Here is a 19,205-nt window from a genome sequence, read left to right on the forward strand (position 1 = left end):
CCTCCCTTAAGCACTCCCTTGTGGGCCCACTCCTGAAAAAGCCTTCAGCTGACCCTATCTGCCCAGCCAACTACCGCCCTAGTTCCATCACCCCCTTCCTGGGGAAGCTGCTGGAGAAGCTAGCATTGCCCCAACTCAACGCACACACTGAACTTGTTGGTGGTCTCCACAACCATCAATCTGGATTCTGAGCTTCCAGAGGCATGGAAATTGCTCTTCTGAACACCCTTGAAGAACTGCTCGCATCTCTGGACTCCAACTCCCCAGCTGTCCTCATCCTTCTAGATCTCTCCTCAGCCTTTGATACAGTCAGCCATTCCATCCTCATACAAATGATCTGCGATACCCTTGGTATCTCGGAATGGGCACTTGACTTGCTGACATCCTTCCTAACTGACCGCTCTTCCCAAATCATCGTAGACACCCTCTCCTCTCCTACTTCCTTCTCCACCTGTGGTGTCCTCCAGGGCTCTATCCTCTCCCCTTGGCTCTTTAACATCTACCTAGCGCTGCTTGCATGCCTCATCTCCTCCTTCTCCTCCAACTTCCAGTGTTACGTAGATGACACACCTCTCTTCTTCAAACTTCCTGCTGATCCTCTTGCACCCTCCATCATCCCTGACTGCCTGTCTGCCATCCAGTCCTGCTGCACCTCCAATGATCTCTGCCTCAACGCCTGTAAAACTGAGATCCTTCCCATCGGGACCCCTGCTCCCTCCTTCCCTTCACTCTGGCCATCCTCTTTGGGCTCTCCCCCTGCTCCTTCTTATGTAGCCAAAAACCTTGGAGTCATCTTTGACTCCTCTCCTTCCTCCCTCACACTCTGGATATTGCCAGAAGACCCACTTTCAGCTCTTCCTTCTCAAAGGAATTCTCCCCTTTCTCACTTCCCCCAGAGGCTCAATGTTACCCGAACCCTGGGTCTCTCTAGGCTTGACTATTGCAATAGCCTCCTCCTGTATTTACCTTGTTCCACTCTGCGACGCCTCCAGCTAATCCAGAATAGGACAGCAAGACTTATCCTTGGCCTTAAGGCCATGGACTGCATCTATCCTGCGAAAAAGTCTTCACTGGCTCCCGGTTGCTGCATGCATTACATCCATTTCCCTCTTTATCATTCACAAGGTTGTCTCGGCCCAGGGAGCAGATGACTATCTTCAACTTTATCTCACTAAATACTCTCCCTCTAGACCACTACGTTCCTCTGGACCCAACTTTTTGTGTGTAAAGTGTTTTGCTAAACAGAGGGTAGGTGGTTGATCGCTTTCCTCAGCTGGCTTCCTCCTATGGAACAGCCTCCCCCTGACACTGTGCCTTGAGCAGGACTTTCTTAAATTCCGGAAACTCCTCAAGACTTTCCTCTTTACTTCCGCCTTCCCTTCTTCTTTCTTCTGCTAATCCCACAGTTGCTGTGATTGGTGTCTGGGGCCCTTATGCTTCCTCTGAGCCCCAGACCTCCCAAATACAATCGGCCATGTTCCTGTCTACCCTCAGCACTTACCTTGTCACTCCCTCTGCCCTGGAGGTTTGCACTTACTCCTAACGTGGCTCCTGGCCATGTAGCACTCAATAACCCAACCACTTCATCTGTGGCTCACCCATGAGCTTGGACTCCCCAGCACTTACCCCTTCTACCCTCTTTCTTGCTGCACTTGCACATTCTGAATACTCACAAGGCATAGTAGGTTCATCCTTTCATCTGTTTTCTCACTGTTCTTATTAAATATTGTGTTTTGTATTGCATTGTATTTCACTCCCTTGTTCCCTCCCCTCGCCCTGTGGGCACTTTGAAACAGCATTTCACTTGCTGTATAAGCGCCTAACAAGCAAACAATAAATAAGTGGGTTTCTTGCACCACAACCTATGCTAGGCCATGCAAGAGAGAGGGAGGGGCTGGACATAGTGAGTAGAAGAGAGATGTCAGCAGGGAAGCAGCTTCATAGCAGAGGGGGTATGTGATCCACCCCTCCCATGTTTACCTAGTTGTCGGATTTAGTAAGTCTAATCGGTTAAGAAGGGGAGTTGGGACTAGAGCTGTCTGCCTGTGAATTAGTTTAATTCCTGAGAGCTTTGGTTTGCAGCTGTAAGGTAAGGGCTGCGCGACAGGAAGCAGGTAATGGCCACTGGGTCAAGGGGGCAAGTTCATCTTATATGCACAATTCCAATTCTCCAGGAAATGTGCCCATGCTGGCCTTATTGGCTGTAGTGGGTCATATGCATTTTAAAGCCATGTCCCCACTTCAGCACACATTAGTTGATTGCTTGATTTATGAAAGAAAAGGTTGTTTGATTACTTTTAAAAATGTACAACGATGGCTACTCCCTCAACAGGCAAAACAAATTTAACCTTACTTTACAAAGCTGCACTTTCCATCCACATATTGGAAAGCATGGTGCCTTTCCTTTTCCAAATTATGAAAAATGCAAGCTACCTTAATGGATAATATAAGCAGAGGAGACTATCCTATAATCTCATGTTGCTCCGGTGCCAGTGTGATTAGGACACCCAGCCGTCCCTCCTTTCCTTGCATTCTGTCACATGTAGTTCTGCATTTATAATTGAAACTCAAACCTGTCGGGATGCAGATAAACGCACAACACAAGATGCACCACTCACACCCAACAAGAAGGGTAGTTAGATCTCTGTGCGGTCTGGAGAAAGTGTTGTACATTGCCCCCTACAAATTAGCTTAAATAAATAATGCAAACTGCTGCGCACGTCACCAGCTCCATCCCTTCTACATTGCACCCTGTAAATACATGTGGCATTGCACTATTCTGCGCAATGCCACGTGAAAGCAGTCCATCCAGTTGAAATTCGTGTTTTATTTGTATTCTGGTACTTGTAGTTCTGGATGCATAGTGGAAAAGCATGTAAGCAGTCCATCCAGTCAAAATGTCCTGTTTTATTTGTATTCTGGTACTTGTAGTTCTGGATTCATAGTGGAAAAGCATCTGGCACCGGTACAAAATGCAAATAAGTCAGGCACAAGGTGTGGGGAAATCTAGATCTCGCGCCAAAATGAGGTCAGCCACGTCATGCGATCGCTTTGCAATAATTAAAGTTCCGTTGGAATGCAGTCCCCTCTCAGTAGATCTCAGACCTTTAAACCTGTAAAAACTCCATGGCAGGTGAAATACATTTTTGTTTTTGGTTGGCGAGATTCCATTCAAGTGTAAGAAGGAGAATGGAGGTTGCCTTTAGTGTGAACGGAGTCCAGAGCGAGTGATACCCGCAAAACGCAGATGAGGTCGATAGCTATGATATACTACATCAGCCTGTCCCAATATCAAGCCATAGCTGCTCCACCGATGCTGGTCTCCTGATTTGCTACATCCTGCTACTTGTAGATAAGCATTTATATTTGGAAAGCTATGTCATATCTTCCATCTGATAAAATAGGAGCTTTATAAGCCATATGCCTAGGTACTTTATCTTCTTACCATTTGAAGCCTTGACTTTTTAACATCAATCCGCTACTCCCTGGTGAGCACGGTAAAGCCTCAGACAAGTTGATCTCATAATTCAAAATTGAGACAAATGTTTCGATCAGATCAATCAATGAAGGGATAGGTGATAAATCCTGTACAACTAGAAGGAGGTCATCTGCGTATAGCCATAATTTTTGCATAATTCCATAATAGTTAATTCCAGAGATCCTGTCATCAGATCTGATTGCCACTGCCAAAGGCTCAATTGAGAGTAGAAAGAGCATGGGAGACAACGGACAACCCTGGTGAGTCCCTCGATGCAACTCAAATTTTGAAGAAATTCTCCCATTAGTCAACACCTCTGCCATGAGATTTCTATAAAGCAATTTTACCCAGTTCAAGGACTTGGGGCCAAAATAAATGTTCTCCATTGTCTTGAATAAAAACTCCCATGAGGAGACCTTTTCAGTGTACAAAGATAACGCAGCTGATTCCACTTTCAATGTACTTGATTTTGGTAAGGTTAGCAAAAGGTTCTGCATGTTTGATGCCAAAACTCTCCTTTTTATAAGACCTGCCCGATTAGGGTGAATCAGCTCCGGCAGTACTTTCTCCATTCTGCTAGTCAGAATCTTAGATAATATTTTACAATCAGAATTGATTACACTGATTGGTCTGTAACTGCCAGGATCCAGAGGAGGCCTCCCTGGTTTCAGGAGTAAAGATATAGTGGCATGCCTAAGTGTGGGTGGTAGACTTTCTTTGGCTTTACAATGTGAAAAAGTATCCCTGAGTGATCTAAGAACCTCTTCCGGCATAGCTCTGTAAAATTCTGCAGGAAGACATATTGCTTTCCTAATCTCATCTAATGATATTTCATTTTCTAAACTAAATTTTTTCCCACTTTGTTAGACACTCCGTTGTGTGATTTGCAAAGAAATGGTCTATTTGATCTGGATCAACTATCTGAGATTCACTGTATAGATTCTTGTAAAAGCCTCTAAATTGTTAATTAATTTCTCGAGGGTCATAAGTCACTCCACCGTTTACCCTATTAATTGCACAGATCGCTCTGCTTGCTGCTCTCACTCTCAGACGATGTGCCATCAGATGACTGCATTTCTCTCCTCCCTCATAATATTTACATTTTGACTTAAGTACACGCTTTGCCTTTTCACTTAAGTTTTTATTTTAATCTTATTTAATTTTCAATAGTTTGATCTTTTTCTCTCATCTGGTGAACCCATTACCTCTTTCTCTAATTCCTTTACAGATGCACTCACAGCCAATAACTCATCGTCCTTTCCCCCTTTTAATTCCATATACTCTCATGAGCACACCTCTCATGACACATTTAAAACTCTCCCACACTATGTCAATCTCAACCATTCAGGTTGTTCTTAATATACTCCTCCGCCTCCCTCACCAATATCTCCTTCAATTCCTCATCTTTCAATACTGTTATGTTCATCCTCCAAATATGTGTTTGAAATGATGGATTTGACCTTGAAATTAACAACAGATAGGATATCAGCAGAATTTGAGCGATGGGAATCTCTTAAGTTATCCTTGGGAGGCAAAGTGAATACCATCAAGGTGACAATAACTCCAAAAATAACTTACGTTATGAGTATGATTCCGCTTCCTTCCAAGAAACTCTTTACAAAAATAACTAGATAGTCTGGTCCAATCATTTTTATGGGAAAAGAAAAAACCTAGACTGAAGTTATGGAAACTAGAACTCCAAAATGAAAGGGGAGGTCTAATCATTCAAAATTATGGAAGGTATCATCAAGCTTTCACGATCAGGCACTTTCTACCATTTATATCAGAGAGTTTGGATGAGTGGGCCATTGCCGAAGCAAGCAGGGTAAGCCCACTAAATACTTCAGCGGTCTTGTAAACCACAAACAATGATTGGGGAGAGAGGTCTGTATTGACGGAATTTCTGAGATTGTCCTGGAGAAACATAGCTGAATCACTAGATATGATACTGGATCTAAGGAGCTCATTTTCAATATGGCTGTACCCCGAAATCAAAGTTAAAAATCAAACATTATTTTGTCCAAATTGGTTTCTGGCAGAATTAAGAAGTATAGATGATTTATTTAAAGGAGGAAAGTGGTGTTCATTTCTAGATCTGAAAAGAGAATTTAAACTAAATGAATGCACCTATGGAGAGTACCGGAAACTAAGAAATGCAGTAAACTTGCCAGCACTAGAATCTCCAGACTTGATGGTTACAATTAATATTATAGGTGACCAAGAGCATATGGCTTCCAAAATGTATAATCTGCTAAACAAAAGTTCAAGTTGAAATATTCAGATCTTGGTGTCCTGGTCGAATTACCTACAAGAAGATATGACAACTCAACTATGGGAGACGTTGTGTAGAAACATTTTGAGAATGTTATTGAATATTGGGGAAAGACAGAGAGAAGTGAAGCTATTGAATAGAGTATTCTGGACTCCAGACCGCATGCACAGACAAGGCTTAAGTTTAACAGATGCATGTTGGGGTGCGGTGCACAGGGTTCACTTGAACATATGTTTTGGGAATGCTACAAAGTAAGAGCATTTTGGAATGGAATTCCGGAGGTGATGAATAAAATCCTGAAAGATGAGAAGGAATTTTCGTTTGGAACCTCGATTCTGTGAGAGGACTCGGATTTAGAGGATCTTCAGAACCACCAAGTAACATGGATTTTGAAAAAATTCTTTGGTTGCAAAAAAGGATAATTCTGCGTCATTGGAAATCGCTGTGTTCCCAACAACGGAATTATGGATATAGGAAATGTTACTCTTTATGTAACATTGAAAGAGTAGTGAAATCGTTACAGAAGAAGGAGAAGATGTTTGATAAGATATGGGATGGTTTCCTGAGTTTAGAACTGGATTAACCTAGTAAAGCAAGAGAAGATATAAAGAATGTTAAGATAAGTAAATGTTTTAATTTATAATAATTAGATGAAATTGTACTAATATTAATAGTTTGAAATGCATATTTGACAAGGTAGTAGGGGGTTTCTTTTGTGGGATAAGTAGGGGACAAGGGTGTTTTGTTTTATTTTTTTTCCCTCTCATTTAACAGTTGGATTCATAAAAGGTGAAGGGGTAGAACTATCGTTCATTCAAAATGTTTTGTGAGTCTTAAAGTTAGGATGTTTTCAATTAAATATATTTTTGTATAGGTTTATATGATGGTAAACTGAATAAAATAGTTTTAGACATTGCAAAAAAAACAAAAAAAACAATGAAAAGGCAAGTTACTTAGGCCTGTAGCAATTTTCCCTTGTTCCAACATAACTAAGGTCAGGGTTGGGACCCGGTAAATAAGAAACAACATATTTACAGTTTTTAACATGTTGCCTTGAAAGTAAACACTTTTAGGGAAAACTTATCAAATCTTATTTTTTTTTATTTTTTATTTTCAACTATAACCAAAGAGGCGATGGGTGGAAGGTTTTCAGTGGATCTTACCCGCTGGCGGTGCTCTGTGCGGCCATTCACACCACTTCTTTTTTTCCTGTCAGCGCCCTTGCATAGGAGCTCCAGCGAGGTGCAGGTTGGTCAGGTGCTGCCACCAATGGGGATGGCCCAGACTGAGCTGCCGGGTCGGGTTCCCTCTGCGCAGAAGCACAGGTTGCCCATGACATGTTTCGGCCCTGTTGGGCCTTGTCAGTGAGGTGCGGCTTGGTTCCGTGTGCCGCAGCAGGCAGGGGACCCACGTCTGGGCAAAACATTCCAGCCATCGCCTTATGGTTTTGCTTCTCACTCCGAGTGGGATGGATATGCCCAGACGTGGGTCCCGAGACTGCTGGGTTTGGAGACCCAGGCTGCTCATCACTGATGGCGCCCGGTGTGGCCAGGGCATGTCTGGGGGTGCTTGTGGTCTTGTGCAGAGGGGATGTGATCTAGCGGTTGGGCTGGACCGCCCCTTTTGGGGTGGGGCCAAGCCCGATATGCGTGTTGTCTTTCCCCTTGGTGGTGGTTTGGCAGGCTGGAGGGCGATGGCCTCAGGGGTTTCCCAGAGCTGTGCCTGTGGTTGGGATCGGTTCTAAACCTTCTAGCCATCACCTTTTGGTTTTCCTATTTTCATTTTCAACTTGTCATATTAAATATTACTTTCACGGAAAAAAAATAGGAGCGTTGGTTATGCTTGTTTTAAAACATTCGTGTAAATGAAGGAATGGAGTTATGTCATGAAAGTGGCCATTGCTTTGTCAATATCACTGCCCTTAAAAATGTTCTTACTCAGAAGTTACTTTTCATGTAGAATACTATTATGCGACGGAGCAATCCAAGTTCTAGCACTTCACCACATTGCTGGAGGGTAATTGCATCGCAATTGCGCTTCTGAAGATTCTGGCCAGATATTCCCAATCGCAGTAGTTCATAGCCCAGTAGAATGGGACCTGTGAGCGAAGGAGACTGGCTTTAGCAGATGGCAGTTTGTGCTCAGTAAGCCTTTCCTACGAGTATAGTCGCCAGAATCGATGCACATCATAAATAGGCCCACAGTTTTTCAGCTGGGGTTCTCTGTATTTTATCAATAGGTGCTATGATTACTTGACATCATTGTTCTATTGAACTTCGAAGGATGAAACACCACGTCCTTGTGACCAAGAGTTGAATGTAACACCTAGAAATATGTCTTCGTCTCACACACATGCATGCAAACACACCCACACTTTGCACATGCCTTCATACTGCTGAACTATGTTGCCATCACAGTATTGCATGTCAAGGTATTTTTATGTATGTATCTGAACACACCAGACCAATCACTAATGCTATATAGGAGTATATTTTTTACCCCCACTCATTTTGTCAACTTATAATATAGTTAATCATGGTAAATCTGTGTAGGTTATTTTAACACCTGCACAGTTGTTTACTTATCTTGCATTGTAGTATGGAGACACGCAGATACATTTTTAATGCAGCTACTTTGCTGGATTACCTTGTAATCATTTTTCAGATACACAGCTGTTGTGCCCTTTTGCACTTTCAGAGGGAAGCATACATGTTTTATAGCCAGGTTGATTTACCATGTGGTTTAGCGATTTGCAAGTCTGCTTCATTTAACACACAGTACTAATATAGTTTTCGAAAGACCACCATGCAGAAAGCATTGAACATTGATGAGAAACTAAAGATTGGAAGTGAGGCGAAAATAGCCAGGTCTGTGGCTCAGTGGACTAATACAGTACAGGGGACTTTGTTTGACCTCGTGGTCACAGGTTCGAATCTCGACAGGTTCACTCAGCCTTTCATCCTTCGCTGGTTGATAAAATGGGTACCATTGAGTTGCACAGCAATAAACATGTTATCTGTCAGTAGCGCTAAAATGCCCCTCTCATGGTGACGTGCGCTCTACAAATGCACTGGTTATGTTTGTTATGAGGAGAAGTAGGTGGTCATTATTAGTGTGGTGTTAATTCCCATGGAAGCATCGCCATTAATGTTTCCTGTTACGGACACTCGTATCAATGGCAAATTCCCCTGATAATGAGTGGCCTAATGTGGCGTTTGTGGAACAGGACTCCACTTCGGACTTGGAGGAATTACCACCTGCAGTAATTCCTCCAGTGTTTTGTGGTAAAGTGGAAAAACTATCTCTAGCTCTATGCTGAAGGTATTTCTCATACTTTACCTCGAAACTCAGATTATGGTAGTGCGGTTAATGTGACGGTTACCACAGCACCATTAATGGTCCCATAGCATACTGCCTGAATTACAAACGATAGAACTGCAAACCTGCTCCAATTGCCAGCTTCCCTACTTGAGCAAAGTATGTGATCCTGGCCAAATCGCTTTACACCACTACACCTTAGTTTCCCCGATTTGACCAAATTGTTATTTCCTTGAAGTGATTCATTTAAGTATGCACTACACAGAGACTCAAATGTACATGGTTTGACAGACTGCTGTTTTGCGATATATTTGATATTGACCATTTATATAGTGCATTCAACAGGGTTGATGTGTCTATTATGTCACTCCTTGACACATCCATTTTGAGCCATGCTTCTAGGCTCAGAGTGGGAGTGAAATACATGATACTAGAATGTTAATAATGCTGGTTTGGAATGGTTGGGCGGTGGTTTGAGAGCACGAAGGAGGATTCTGTGTGGTTGACATGAAAGGATGTGGTTAAGATACATCTTGCAAATATAAAAGGCATTACAAAAAAGATCTGAAGACACAGCAGTGACAGGCATGTATAGCTATTGTTCTTATTAAAAATACGTTTGAAAAAACTGGAGGTTTCCAACTCGCAAGGCTCTCCTTTTTAGTTGGGTGCACCTCATAACTTGTTGGAGAAAACTCAGAACCACCTTCCAGCTTCACATTATCAACTAAGCTGAACCCCTGGATCCAAAGTCTGGGGTGATCCCGTTTGATGATCAGTGGCTCATGTTCCATGGCCTTACTGGTGCGCTAGTAAGATTTTAGATGAGTTTGGTTATGTGAGGTTTATGCTGCCAATTAGGAGCCCAAGGTGGTGGTTTTCGGCGAGGTTACTTGTCAGCGAGCTCAGCCCAGCGAGCATGGGTGCTTGCATGGCAGGCCGCATTGTCTTGTGATGGACACATGACGTTTGCTATGTATCTCACATGACTGCACTCCTTTGAACCAGTACCTGAATTCAGCATGGAAGCCGATGGTTGCATTAACTAAGGACTGCTGCCTTGTCAAGTATGTACGCAGAATGTTAGACAGGCGGAACGGAAGTGGCGTCAATCTTATGATCCCTCTCACAAAAAGGCTACAAATCATGTCTTACCACCTATCATGCCGACATCAAAGCAGCAAAATCTCAGTATTTTTCCCAGAAAATATGTGATGCTGTTTGTCAACCTAAAACTCTCTTCTCCATTGTTAAAACACTCTCATCGCCTGATTCACTCACAGCGAAGGTCACACCTACGCAAGAACTATGTGATGGCCTATCCCAATTTTTTATAACTAAAATTGGTGATATTAGGGGGAATATTGGGATTTCGGCTACTAAACCATTGAATGATATAGTCTGCCATATTTCCTCCACCCCCTTAGCAGGTGCTAAAGAATGGTCTTCTTTTCCTATGTTTTCAGAGGAAACAGTCTTGATGGCGATTCAAAGGATCAAATCATGCTCCCCTTCCGATGCTATCCCGGTGGATATCATGTAGAAAATTGCTCCTGACCTCCTGACACTACTTACAGTGGCAGTGGATAATTCATGTCAGTCGGTGTTAGTGCCACCTGAACTGAAAGCAGCTACAGTGGTCCCTCTGTTAAAGAAGCCATCACTCAACCCCACTGTACTAGCTAACTTTAGCCCAATGTCTCCTCTTCCTTTCCTTACAAAACCTCTGGAATCTTTGGTATCACCCCTTCTATCCTCATTTCTTGAATCCTCACATCTCCTTGACCCTGCACAGTCCGGTTTTAGACCTGGCAGAGGCACGGAGAGTGTACTGGTCTGTGTCCAGGACGACATGGCCAGGCTGGTGGACTCAGGTGGGGTGGGTGCTCTGATTTTACTAGATCTGTCAGCAGCATTCGACACGGTCGACCACCCCATCCTGTTGTCTCGTCTGGCCCAGATAGGCATATCTGGCCAGGTACTAGCCTGGTTCACGTCACTCCTGGTGGATCGGACACAGACCCTCTGCATGCCACCCTTTTTATTTGTCCCCTGTCATCTTAACTGTGGAGTCCCGCAAGCAACGTCTTTGTCTCCAATTATGTTTCACATCTATATTTGGGCACTTGTATATCTCAGCCGTTCCTACGGTGTCTGCGGGAATGCCTGTCTGCCGTGGGTGATTGGATGTACATCAATTGGCTCAAGCTGAACGGAGACAAGACGGAGGTGTTGGTGGTTGGGTGCCCCCCTGATCCCTCACTCTGGGTCTCTCCTTTCTGGCCTACTTCCCTGGGTGTCCTTCCCACCCCTGTGAGTAAGGTGAAAAACCTGGGTGTCATTCTATCGGCTTCTTTGTCTATGGCCAATCAAGTTGCTGCAGACTGTCAATCAGGACACTTCCAGTTGAAAGTTTTAAAGAGAGCTCTCCCTCTGATTCCTGCTCCTCTCCACCCTCCAGTAGTAGCATCCCTAATAGTATCACGACTGGACTATTGTAACTCACTGTATTTGGCCCAGCCCAAAGGCCTCATTCAGCGCTTACAACGCCTCCAGAATATGGCGGCCCGGTTAGTCCCTGGTACTCCATATGGAGCACACATTACTCTGGTATTACGTTCATTACACTGGCTCCCTGTTCATCAGCGCATCAGTTTTAAGGCATTATGCATAGTGCATCGCGCTATACATGAACAAGGCGCTGAGTTTTTGCAAATTAAATTCTCTCGATATGCTCCCAGCCGTCAGCTACGCTCAGTCTCTGCTAACCTGCTTACCGTAACTTCATACCATTGCATGAGAATCGGAGGCAGGGCATGCTCTATAGCTGGTGCTAGACTGTGGAACAAACTCCCTCCGTTAATAAAAAAAAAACTCTCTAACCATCTGGCTTTTAGGAAAGCGGTCAAGGCTTTTCTTTTCCAATACGCTTTTGCTTCCCTATACTAGTAGTTCTGCTCTTGATGTTTGCCTTGCCTCTCCAGTGCCAAGATGCCTTCGGTGACCGTGCGCTTAAGAATTATCAGTAACATAACATGTAACTATAAAGAAACAGTGAGAAAGAGGTTCCCAAAAGATCTGCCTCCATGAGATGTTACAAACAATTCAGTAGAGCTACTGTGGCTGGAAGGTAGTTATTTGTAGGTCACATGGTTTCTCAGGTGACATGGTTGACGTGGTGGAGTCATTCAACACTAGTAGACTTAGCCCACAATACATTGCACTGGTGTGAGTAACTGGCCAATGAACAAATCATGTCTGTACCACACTCTTACCACAGTAGAGGACTCATCATAGCGGTCAGATAGCATTGCTGTTAGTCGTGTCTCATACGTTTCTGTTTCATCATTGAGGCCTAACTTTATACAAAAGATTCCATACAAAAAAAATCACTTTATTTACAAGAATTGCAAAGGTCACAAACTCTTTCACAAAATGATCTACTCTGAAAAACTGCTTTTTTTTGTTTTGTCATTACACTCATTACATAATATAATTTCCAATAACCAATCCACCTGGTACAAGTTGTACAAAAATGCAATAAGAAGACATGTCTCGTCTGCTAGTCTGACAGAGCTCCCTATGACTGCGAGCCACAATTGAGGGCAGGGTAAGCGACTGGTGGCGATGGGGCGTGAAGATGGGGGGGGAATGGAGGAGTTGAGCAGTAAATAAGCCATTTATTTATTGGACATTTTTATGGCACCTACACACAAGTGTTTCCAGGCACCACAAGACAAGATGGGGGGGTGGGTAAAGGGGGCGGACAATGGGAATCAAGAACTTAGAACAACAAAAAAGCTATATTGGCCTAGTAACGATCCTACCATGCAAGTGCTTGAGAAGGTGGTAAGTGCAGGGGGAGGGGGAGGAGTGCAGGAGTGGGGTGCCCCCAGGGAAGGGGCCAGGGAAGTGCTGGGCGGGCCAAGGTGGCTAGTGCTAGGGGAAAAAGGGGAGAAAGGGAGAATGCGTGCGGTGGGCAGGGAGGACCAAGTTTGTCTAGTCTGGGAATGGGAGCCCGAGGGCAAGTGCTGGGCAAGAGGGTGAGGGCAAGTCCCCAGAGGAGACTGATGGGGGGTTGGTCTGGCCCCTGTATAACTCTGAATGGACCAGTCCCCAGCAGCAGAAGGGGAGTTAGAATGGGAGGGAGAGAGGGAAGGAAGAGGAGAAGAGGACAGTCTTGAGATGTTTCTGGAACTTTAGAAGATCCGACTCAAGTCAGAGGAGGGAAAGAAAGCAATTCCAGAGGTAGGAGCCAGCCGAGGGAAAGGGATCCTCTTCGGGTTTCAACTTGTTGAGGGCTCTTTATTTTTACATTCATTCTCAATTATGATAGTACCTAAGAATGTGTTCTCTACTGTTCATATGCTCTGACCAAGTGGGTTGTCAATCGCTCTCTTATTGTTATGGTAGATACCTGTCGTGAGCCCATACATTCTCGAAGTTTTCCAAAGCAACTCTTCTTCCTGGATGGCCATAAATTGGGAATCCTTGGCTGCCACCTTTAATGACAGATTGATGAAGGTTCCACTCCAATGAGCACAATGTTAATCATCCCTTCGGTGACAGTTGGGATGAAAAATTCCTTCAGACAAACATCTTCCTACAGTATCAGTTGGCAGTCCTTATTTTCTAAAGCCGTCCAGTCACCACTAAAGATGTCTTAGGGCACAATGCTAAAGTTAGGGACACTTGCGTGTCTTAGTCTTGTGCAAGAAGGTGACTCCATCGACTGTTGAGATGTTCACTCCTGACCTTATTAGTATAGGCATGTAAATGGAGGACTGTAAGAGTTGCTTGGGAGCCATTGAGACTTGCAGAGATATTTACAGGGTGATTTTATTTGCTGTCCAGTACTTTGTTAGGGTGATATTTTCAGAGCTCCTTTATATGCTACATCTAGAGATCTCACATTTTCCACTGCCTTGCTTGATAAAGCCATCCAGTCCCTTTCCTTGGAATTCTGGGATTTGTAGCCCTACATTTTAAATGGAAAAAACAAAACGAAATGTCCCATAGTTCCAAAACAAAAGAACAGGGCTGGATGTGTTTCTTATGCATGGGACTGGGAAACCTGAGAGCTTTGTATATCCATTCCAGTTACAATGTCCTTGTAACATGACCTCGATCATGTGTTGGAAAAATCTCAGTATTAACCCAGTGGTTCATTGACATCTTTAACATGGACGATTACCTTCATTATGGCTGCTACCACATCTCAATAAGCTCAACACCAGGGTCTTCCAGCTTACATCTCTCAAGGTCTTTCCACTGAGACTCTATAGCTTGCCACCCTTCAATGCAAAGGTCAATCAAGGTTTTCAAACCAACCACAAGCTTCTTTCAAAGATTGATCATGCTGAATGGAAGACGAGCGTGGCGTTATATGCTAACTGCACCAAGGAACATAATGTCATGCCTAGTCTTTGTGCCCTTTGGAATGAATTCGCTTTTTAGGAAGATTTCAAGCCTGCCATCTTCCAATGTCTTTCCCTTGTAAATACATTTTTTTGGAAATGAAGGTTCTTTGTCCCTAAAGGAGTTAAATCACCCCAGTCCCTCCATCATTTTTCAGAAAGATACTTTCCACCTCTGAGAACTGGGCTATAGTCCTGTTGGCAGTGCCCTGTCTTTTGAAAGGAGCATTCATTGGATGTTTGTTGGAGAGCAGATGCTGGATTTAGGCAGGCATTCCTTGGTGCTGCTCTGGTGGCCTATTGCTTTCTCTCACTGTCATTCACTGACTTGGAATGTAATTGATTTATTTGATTTTGTAAAGCTTCGCTCACTGCTTTCCAACTCTCTATTGTGCTTTGTGGGAAGAAGGAAGGTGGTGACAATGAGCAAATAGCTAGAAAAGGATTGCTCCTGTCCATTGGCTTTCAGTAGTGGTGGTCATCCACAGAACCAAGCACGGGGATGGACTTATCAGTGATCCTTTGGAGAAAAAACTCATTGCGTTGCAGTGTTGGATATTAAACTGTAGGAAAGACCTCTTTAAATAGAGGAACATTGATGGACAATCTCCTAATGAGGAACCACTCGTTGGCATGGTGATGCTGCTGTATTTACGTATACAGCCCAAGTGGAGGGTTTATGAGTGTGGGACGAAGTGCCTGTTTTTCTTGCACCAGGAAAAGGTGACCTCTGTTAGAATCAACATAATAGCAGATGCTAATGTGTGAATGTTGGAGATCAAATTTGACTTGTTGCATCCATGCAGTGACACACACTGAAACCCTGGCAGATCGCAAAGTTACTGCATGCACGTGGTGACTCCTTGTTCAGTGTTTGCTGTGTGCACAGATGGACCATATTTTCTGGGAGGAGTGCGAAGAAGCGGACGAGCTAGTTACCATGATGCTCCTAGCAGTAGTGATTACTATAGGCTCATGACAATGGCCTTAAACATCGAGTAGCGTGTTAAAATGTGGACGGACACAATTCTTTTGTGATAACTCTGGTCATGTCAAGTCACTCTCTTGGATTAACTTTGACTTTTAAGCAAGTATTGGGTGTCTACTTCAAGAACTCTTAACCCATTATCTCCCGATGACTTGGTTTCTTCTGGCTCAGAATATTGGATGTCGATTGTATAACAATGGGATTGGCTGATGTACTCGAGGGGAATCTTTTGCAAGGCAAGTTAACACTGATAAGTGAAAGTGGTGAGCCAATGCCTTAATCCATTATCAACATTGACATCCATCGAGGCTTCACACAGAATGGCTGATTTTACTCAAAGTCTCTGAATTACAACAAGCACAGGTTGGTGGTCTTTAACATGTAGATCGACGCAGAGTGTCATATATTAGTTTGAGTTCATGTGGAAAGTATCATAAACACTATCACTTAGGACATAGTCCTCCGGTGAGCATCAAATCAACTTCTGAGATCTGTAGCTGGCTTTGTCAATTCTCTGAGGACCTCGTTGAGCCAATTGAAGTTATTGATATCTGGTGGAAATCGTAGATTGGTTATCATCTCCACATATCGTATGCCCTGAGATGTCTTCATATGGCCTTTCTGTATACTTATTGTTCAAGTACTTCTTCCGGATCACAGGCAGGAGACCCGCAGAGAGGGAAAGAAAAGCATTACCAGGACGTTTGCTTGGCAAAGCAGTTGACTTGAGCAGTGCCAGCCTTGATTTTAGCTTAATTGCTCATTGCTTCAACGCGCGCGTAAGGATGTCTGCGTGAGGCCCAGCTTCTGGCCAGTAGAAGTTATGCATTTTTCTAATAGAGCCCATGGAGACTGCAAAGGAGGAAGGACGAAGAGCCGAGGGGGAGAGGGTAAGGCTGAAGTTTGCTGCGGGAAAAAGTGAAATGTGCAGTGCAAAGGGCAAATGGTTTGGAACTCTTTTAGAGTCTATAGCTTCCGTTTTTGAACACTTCAGTTGGTCCTCAGCTCATTTTTGGAGTTGGTTAATGTCTACATCTAAAATCCACGTCACTTAAGCTACATGTGTCGTGCAGTGAGCACCGTGTTGCGCTAAACAGTTTGAATGGCAGTCTGTAGAGCGAAGCAGCAGCTCAGTGTTTTCGGATGAGACCTGTTTAAAGAGGGATTGATGTCTGTGACCTGCGGTTCTGAGGCGTGGACCACCAAGCTTTACCCTCCCCAAACACCTTGGCTCCTACCTGGGATATTTCTAGAGGTTTTCCAGGCCTATGACGGAGGGCGTGGTGAATAAGGGTGATTTCCTATCTCTGTCCTGGATGGGCCTGGGAGAATGGATGGGTGAAGGGGTGCCTGTAGCAACACGTTTCGTCTCAAGAGAACATTTGGCATCACAGTTATTTAAGAGGAATGGAAGAATATTACTGACACTCCTCCTGGGGGAAAAGCCCCACAGCATACTTGTGCACCAGTTTGACCACAGCAGACACCCATTTAAGACAATTAGAAAAGCAAATGGAGCCCATGTATATTTAGGCCCAGAAATGTACATTAGTTCCTCATGGAGTGCTGTGCTGGTGGCTCTGCGGAAGTGGCTGGAGGCTCAGTCCCTGCTGGTGATTGGGTAGGCTCAGTCTGTGAGCAGCACCAGAAGTAGAACCAGACCAACCGGTGACCACACAACAGCTCACATGGCAAGCCCAGCCCTGAAGTTCAGCTTTCGCACCAGGAGCCATGGTTGCAGCATTCAGAGTTGAGGACACTGTGGTCTGCGCTTTGAGTGCCTTACGAAGTGTGGCTTCTGCATGAACCACCTGTGCTATCTTCTGCTTGTTCAATGTGGTCTTGACCCATGTCGTGTCGGCGGGTACATTGATGTCTGAGTTGCTGCCCACTCTAGACATATGGAGGTCTCTCCATCGCTGCTTGTCTGTCATCACTTGGCATGACTATAGAACGACAGTATTTCTGCTTAGTTGTTTGTATCACTTTCATTTTATTCTTGTCACTCTATCCTTAGCTCATCCCGTTTCCATTTACCTAATTCACACAGACCCTCTGTCCTGGCCACTCTTTTACCAGCCCTTTCTCTGCTCCCCCTTCCCACCTCTCATTCCTTTTGGATGTCTTTCCTCTGCCACATAGCTCTCTCCTCCTGCTCCTCTCCCTTCCATTACACTCTCTCGTCCCTTGTCTCGTTTTGCTTTCTGCCCTCAACCCCTTTTCTCTCTGTCTTCCATCCCTGTTGTTCCTTCTTTATCTTTCATTTCATCCATTTCTTTCTGCCAATGCTCACATTTTGCTTTAACTTCTTTTCTCTTTCCCAGACTTTCTCACACAATCTTCTCTCCAATTCGTCTCCATCCCTCTTCTCCCCTTCTAGTGTTTATTTTATATCCCTTTCTCTCTCTACAACCACCCTTGTGAACACGCTCCTCCCCTACCACTCGGATCTTCTCTAGTTTGTTCGCTTTAGCCGCTTCTGGTCTCCAATCTTCTCCTTTGTCTCTCTCTGTCCTAACACTTCTCATTTAGCTCACATGACTCTTTCACAGCAGGCAGAAAAATGAAAATGGTATGTGCTGGTCTGAAATGTAACCTGTGAATATGCAGTGGCTGATCTGTGTTCACCCAGGTGCAGTGGCACTGTGTCATGGGACTATGCCAATGTGCAGCACAAATGCTGTTATGCATGCCGGGTGATCTGTCTTTGCCATATGTCTGCACAAAGGACTTTGTGCTCTGGGAGGTGAACTGACTCCCGTCCAGTGGCAACATAGTTACTTGTGCCCTGTGCATTGATTGGCCCCTGCTGCTGGGCCAACACACTGGTCATAATGCCCTGTGTGTGAGCGATGTTCACTGTCATTGTCCTTTTGTGCTATGGGATGATATTCTATCCTTTGTCTTCCAGCACACGTCTATGTGTGCTCTGTTTGGTTTTCCAACCTTCCTGGTGCCAGCACGCAGGCCTTTGTGCTCTATGGTGGTGCTCAGCCATTCCGTCTGTGACCGCATACATGACCTCCTGCTCCATGGGATGATCTGTCATATCTTCTGTGCCATCACATAGGTTCCTGTGCTATACAGAGGACCTCTACTGTGCCTCTTGTGCCTGCACACAAGCCATTGTGCTCTATGACATGAGATCCTCTTTATCCTTTGTTAACACGCCTCCTTGTGCACCATGGGGTGATCTGCGCTCCCTATTGTATCAAAAGTTGGTCTTCCATGTACCCAACAGGGTGATCTGTCCCACTGGGCCTCATGGCAGTACAGTCTTGTTTGCCCAAAGGGTTGAAGAGTCTTCTCCCACCTGTACCAGTAGGCAGGTCCTCATGTGCAATTGTCCCTGCCCAGGCTTCAGTTGTTATTTCATTTTTGTGCTAAAGTTATTGTGCAATGGAAGAACCTGGAGAACAAATTATTGGGATTTGGTATTTTTCCATTGAAGAACCCTGCCCCATGAAGAGCATCATCAATGGTCACAGCTTGCTGGAGGGGAGCGGGCACTAGAAGGGAAGGACCAAAAGGGGCACCGGGCTGGCGCTCGGGGCCTTCGCAAGCGGAGCTTCATAAGGAGGAGGTGGTGGAGTCCACAACTTCTCGTCCATTGCACACGGTTGGCACATGCTGGGAGATGGAGCCTGCAAAGAGACAAAGAAGAACGTTGTAAGTACAGTCTACACATATCTATAATACACTGGTGGCCAAAGGGCAATGGAGCATTTGACA

The 19,205-nt window shown here is 44.5% G+C and overlaps 1 protein-coding gene across 6 annotated transcripts in view; it reads right to left on the minus strand.

Moving 5' to 3' along the window:
• Positions 1-12,441: 12,441 nt before the first annotated feature.
• GRM2 (glutamate metabotropic receptor 2) overlaps positions 12,442-19,205 on the minus strand; it is an 833,735-nt gene continuing 826,971 nt past the window's right edge. For all 6 annotated transcript variants that reach the window (XM_069644038.1, XM_069644036.1, XM_069644034.1 and 3 more), the window contains one exon: positions 12,442-19,117. In XM_069644038.1, the coding sequence (XP_069500139.1) occupies positions 18,949-19,117 (169 nt within the window). In that variant the 3' untranslated portion in view covers positions 12,442-18,948. The remainder of the gene's footprint in view (positions 19,118-19,205) is intronic.

The sequence above is a fragment of the Ambystoma mexicanum genome, chromosome 2p (assembly GCF_040938575.1).
Source record: "Ambystoma mexicanum isolate Mex_15411 chromosome 2p, UKY_AmexF1_1, whole genome shotgun sequence".
NCBI lineage: Eukaryota > Metazoa > Chordata > Amphibia > Caudata > Ambystomatidae > Ambystoma > Ambystoma mexicanum.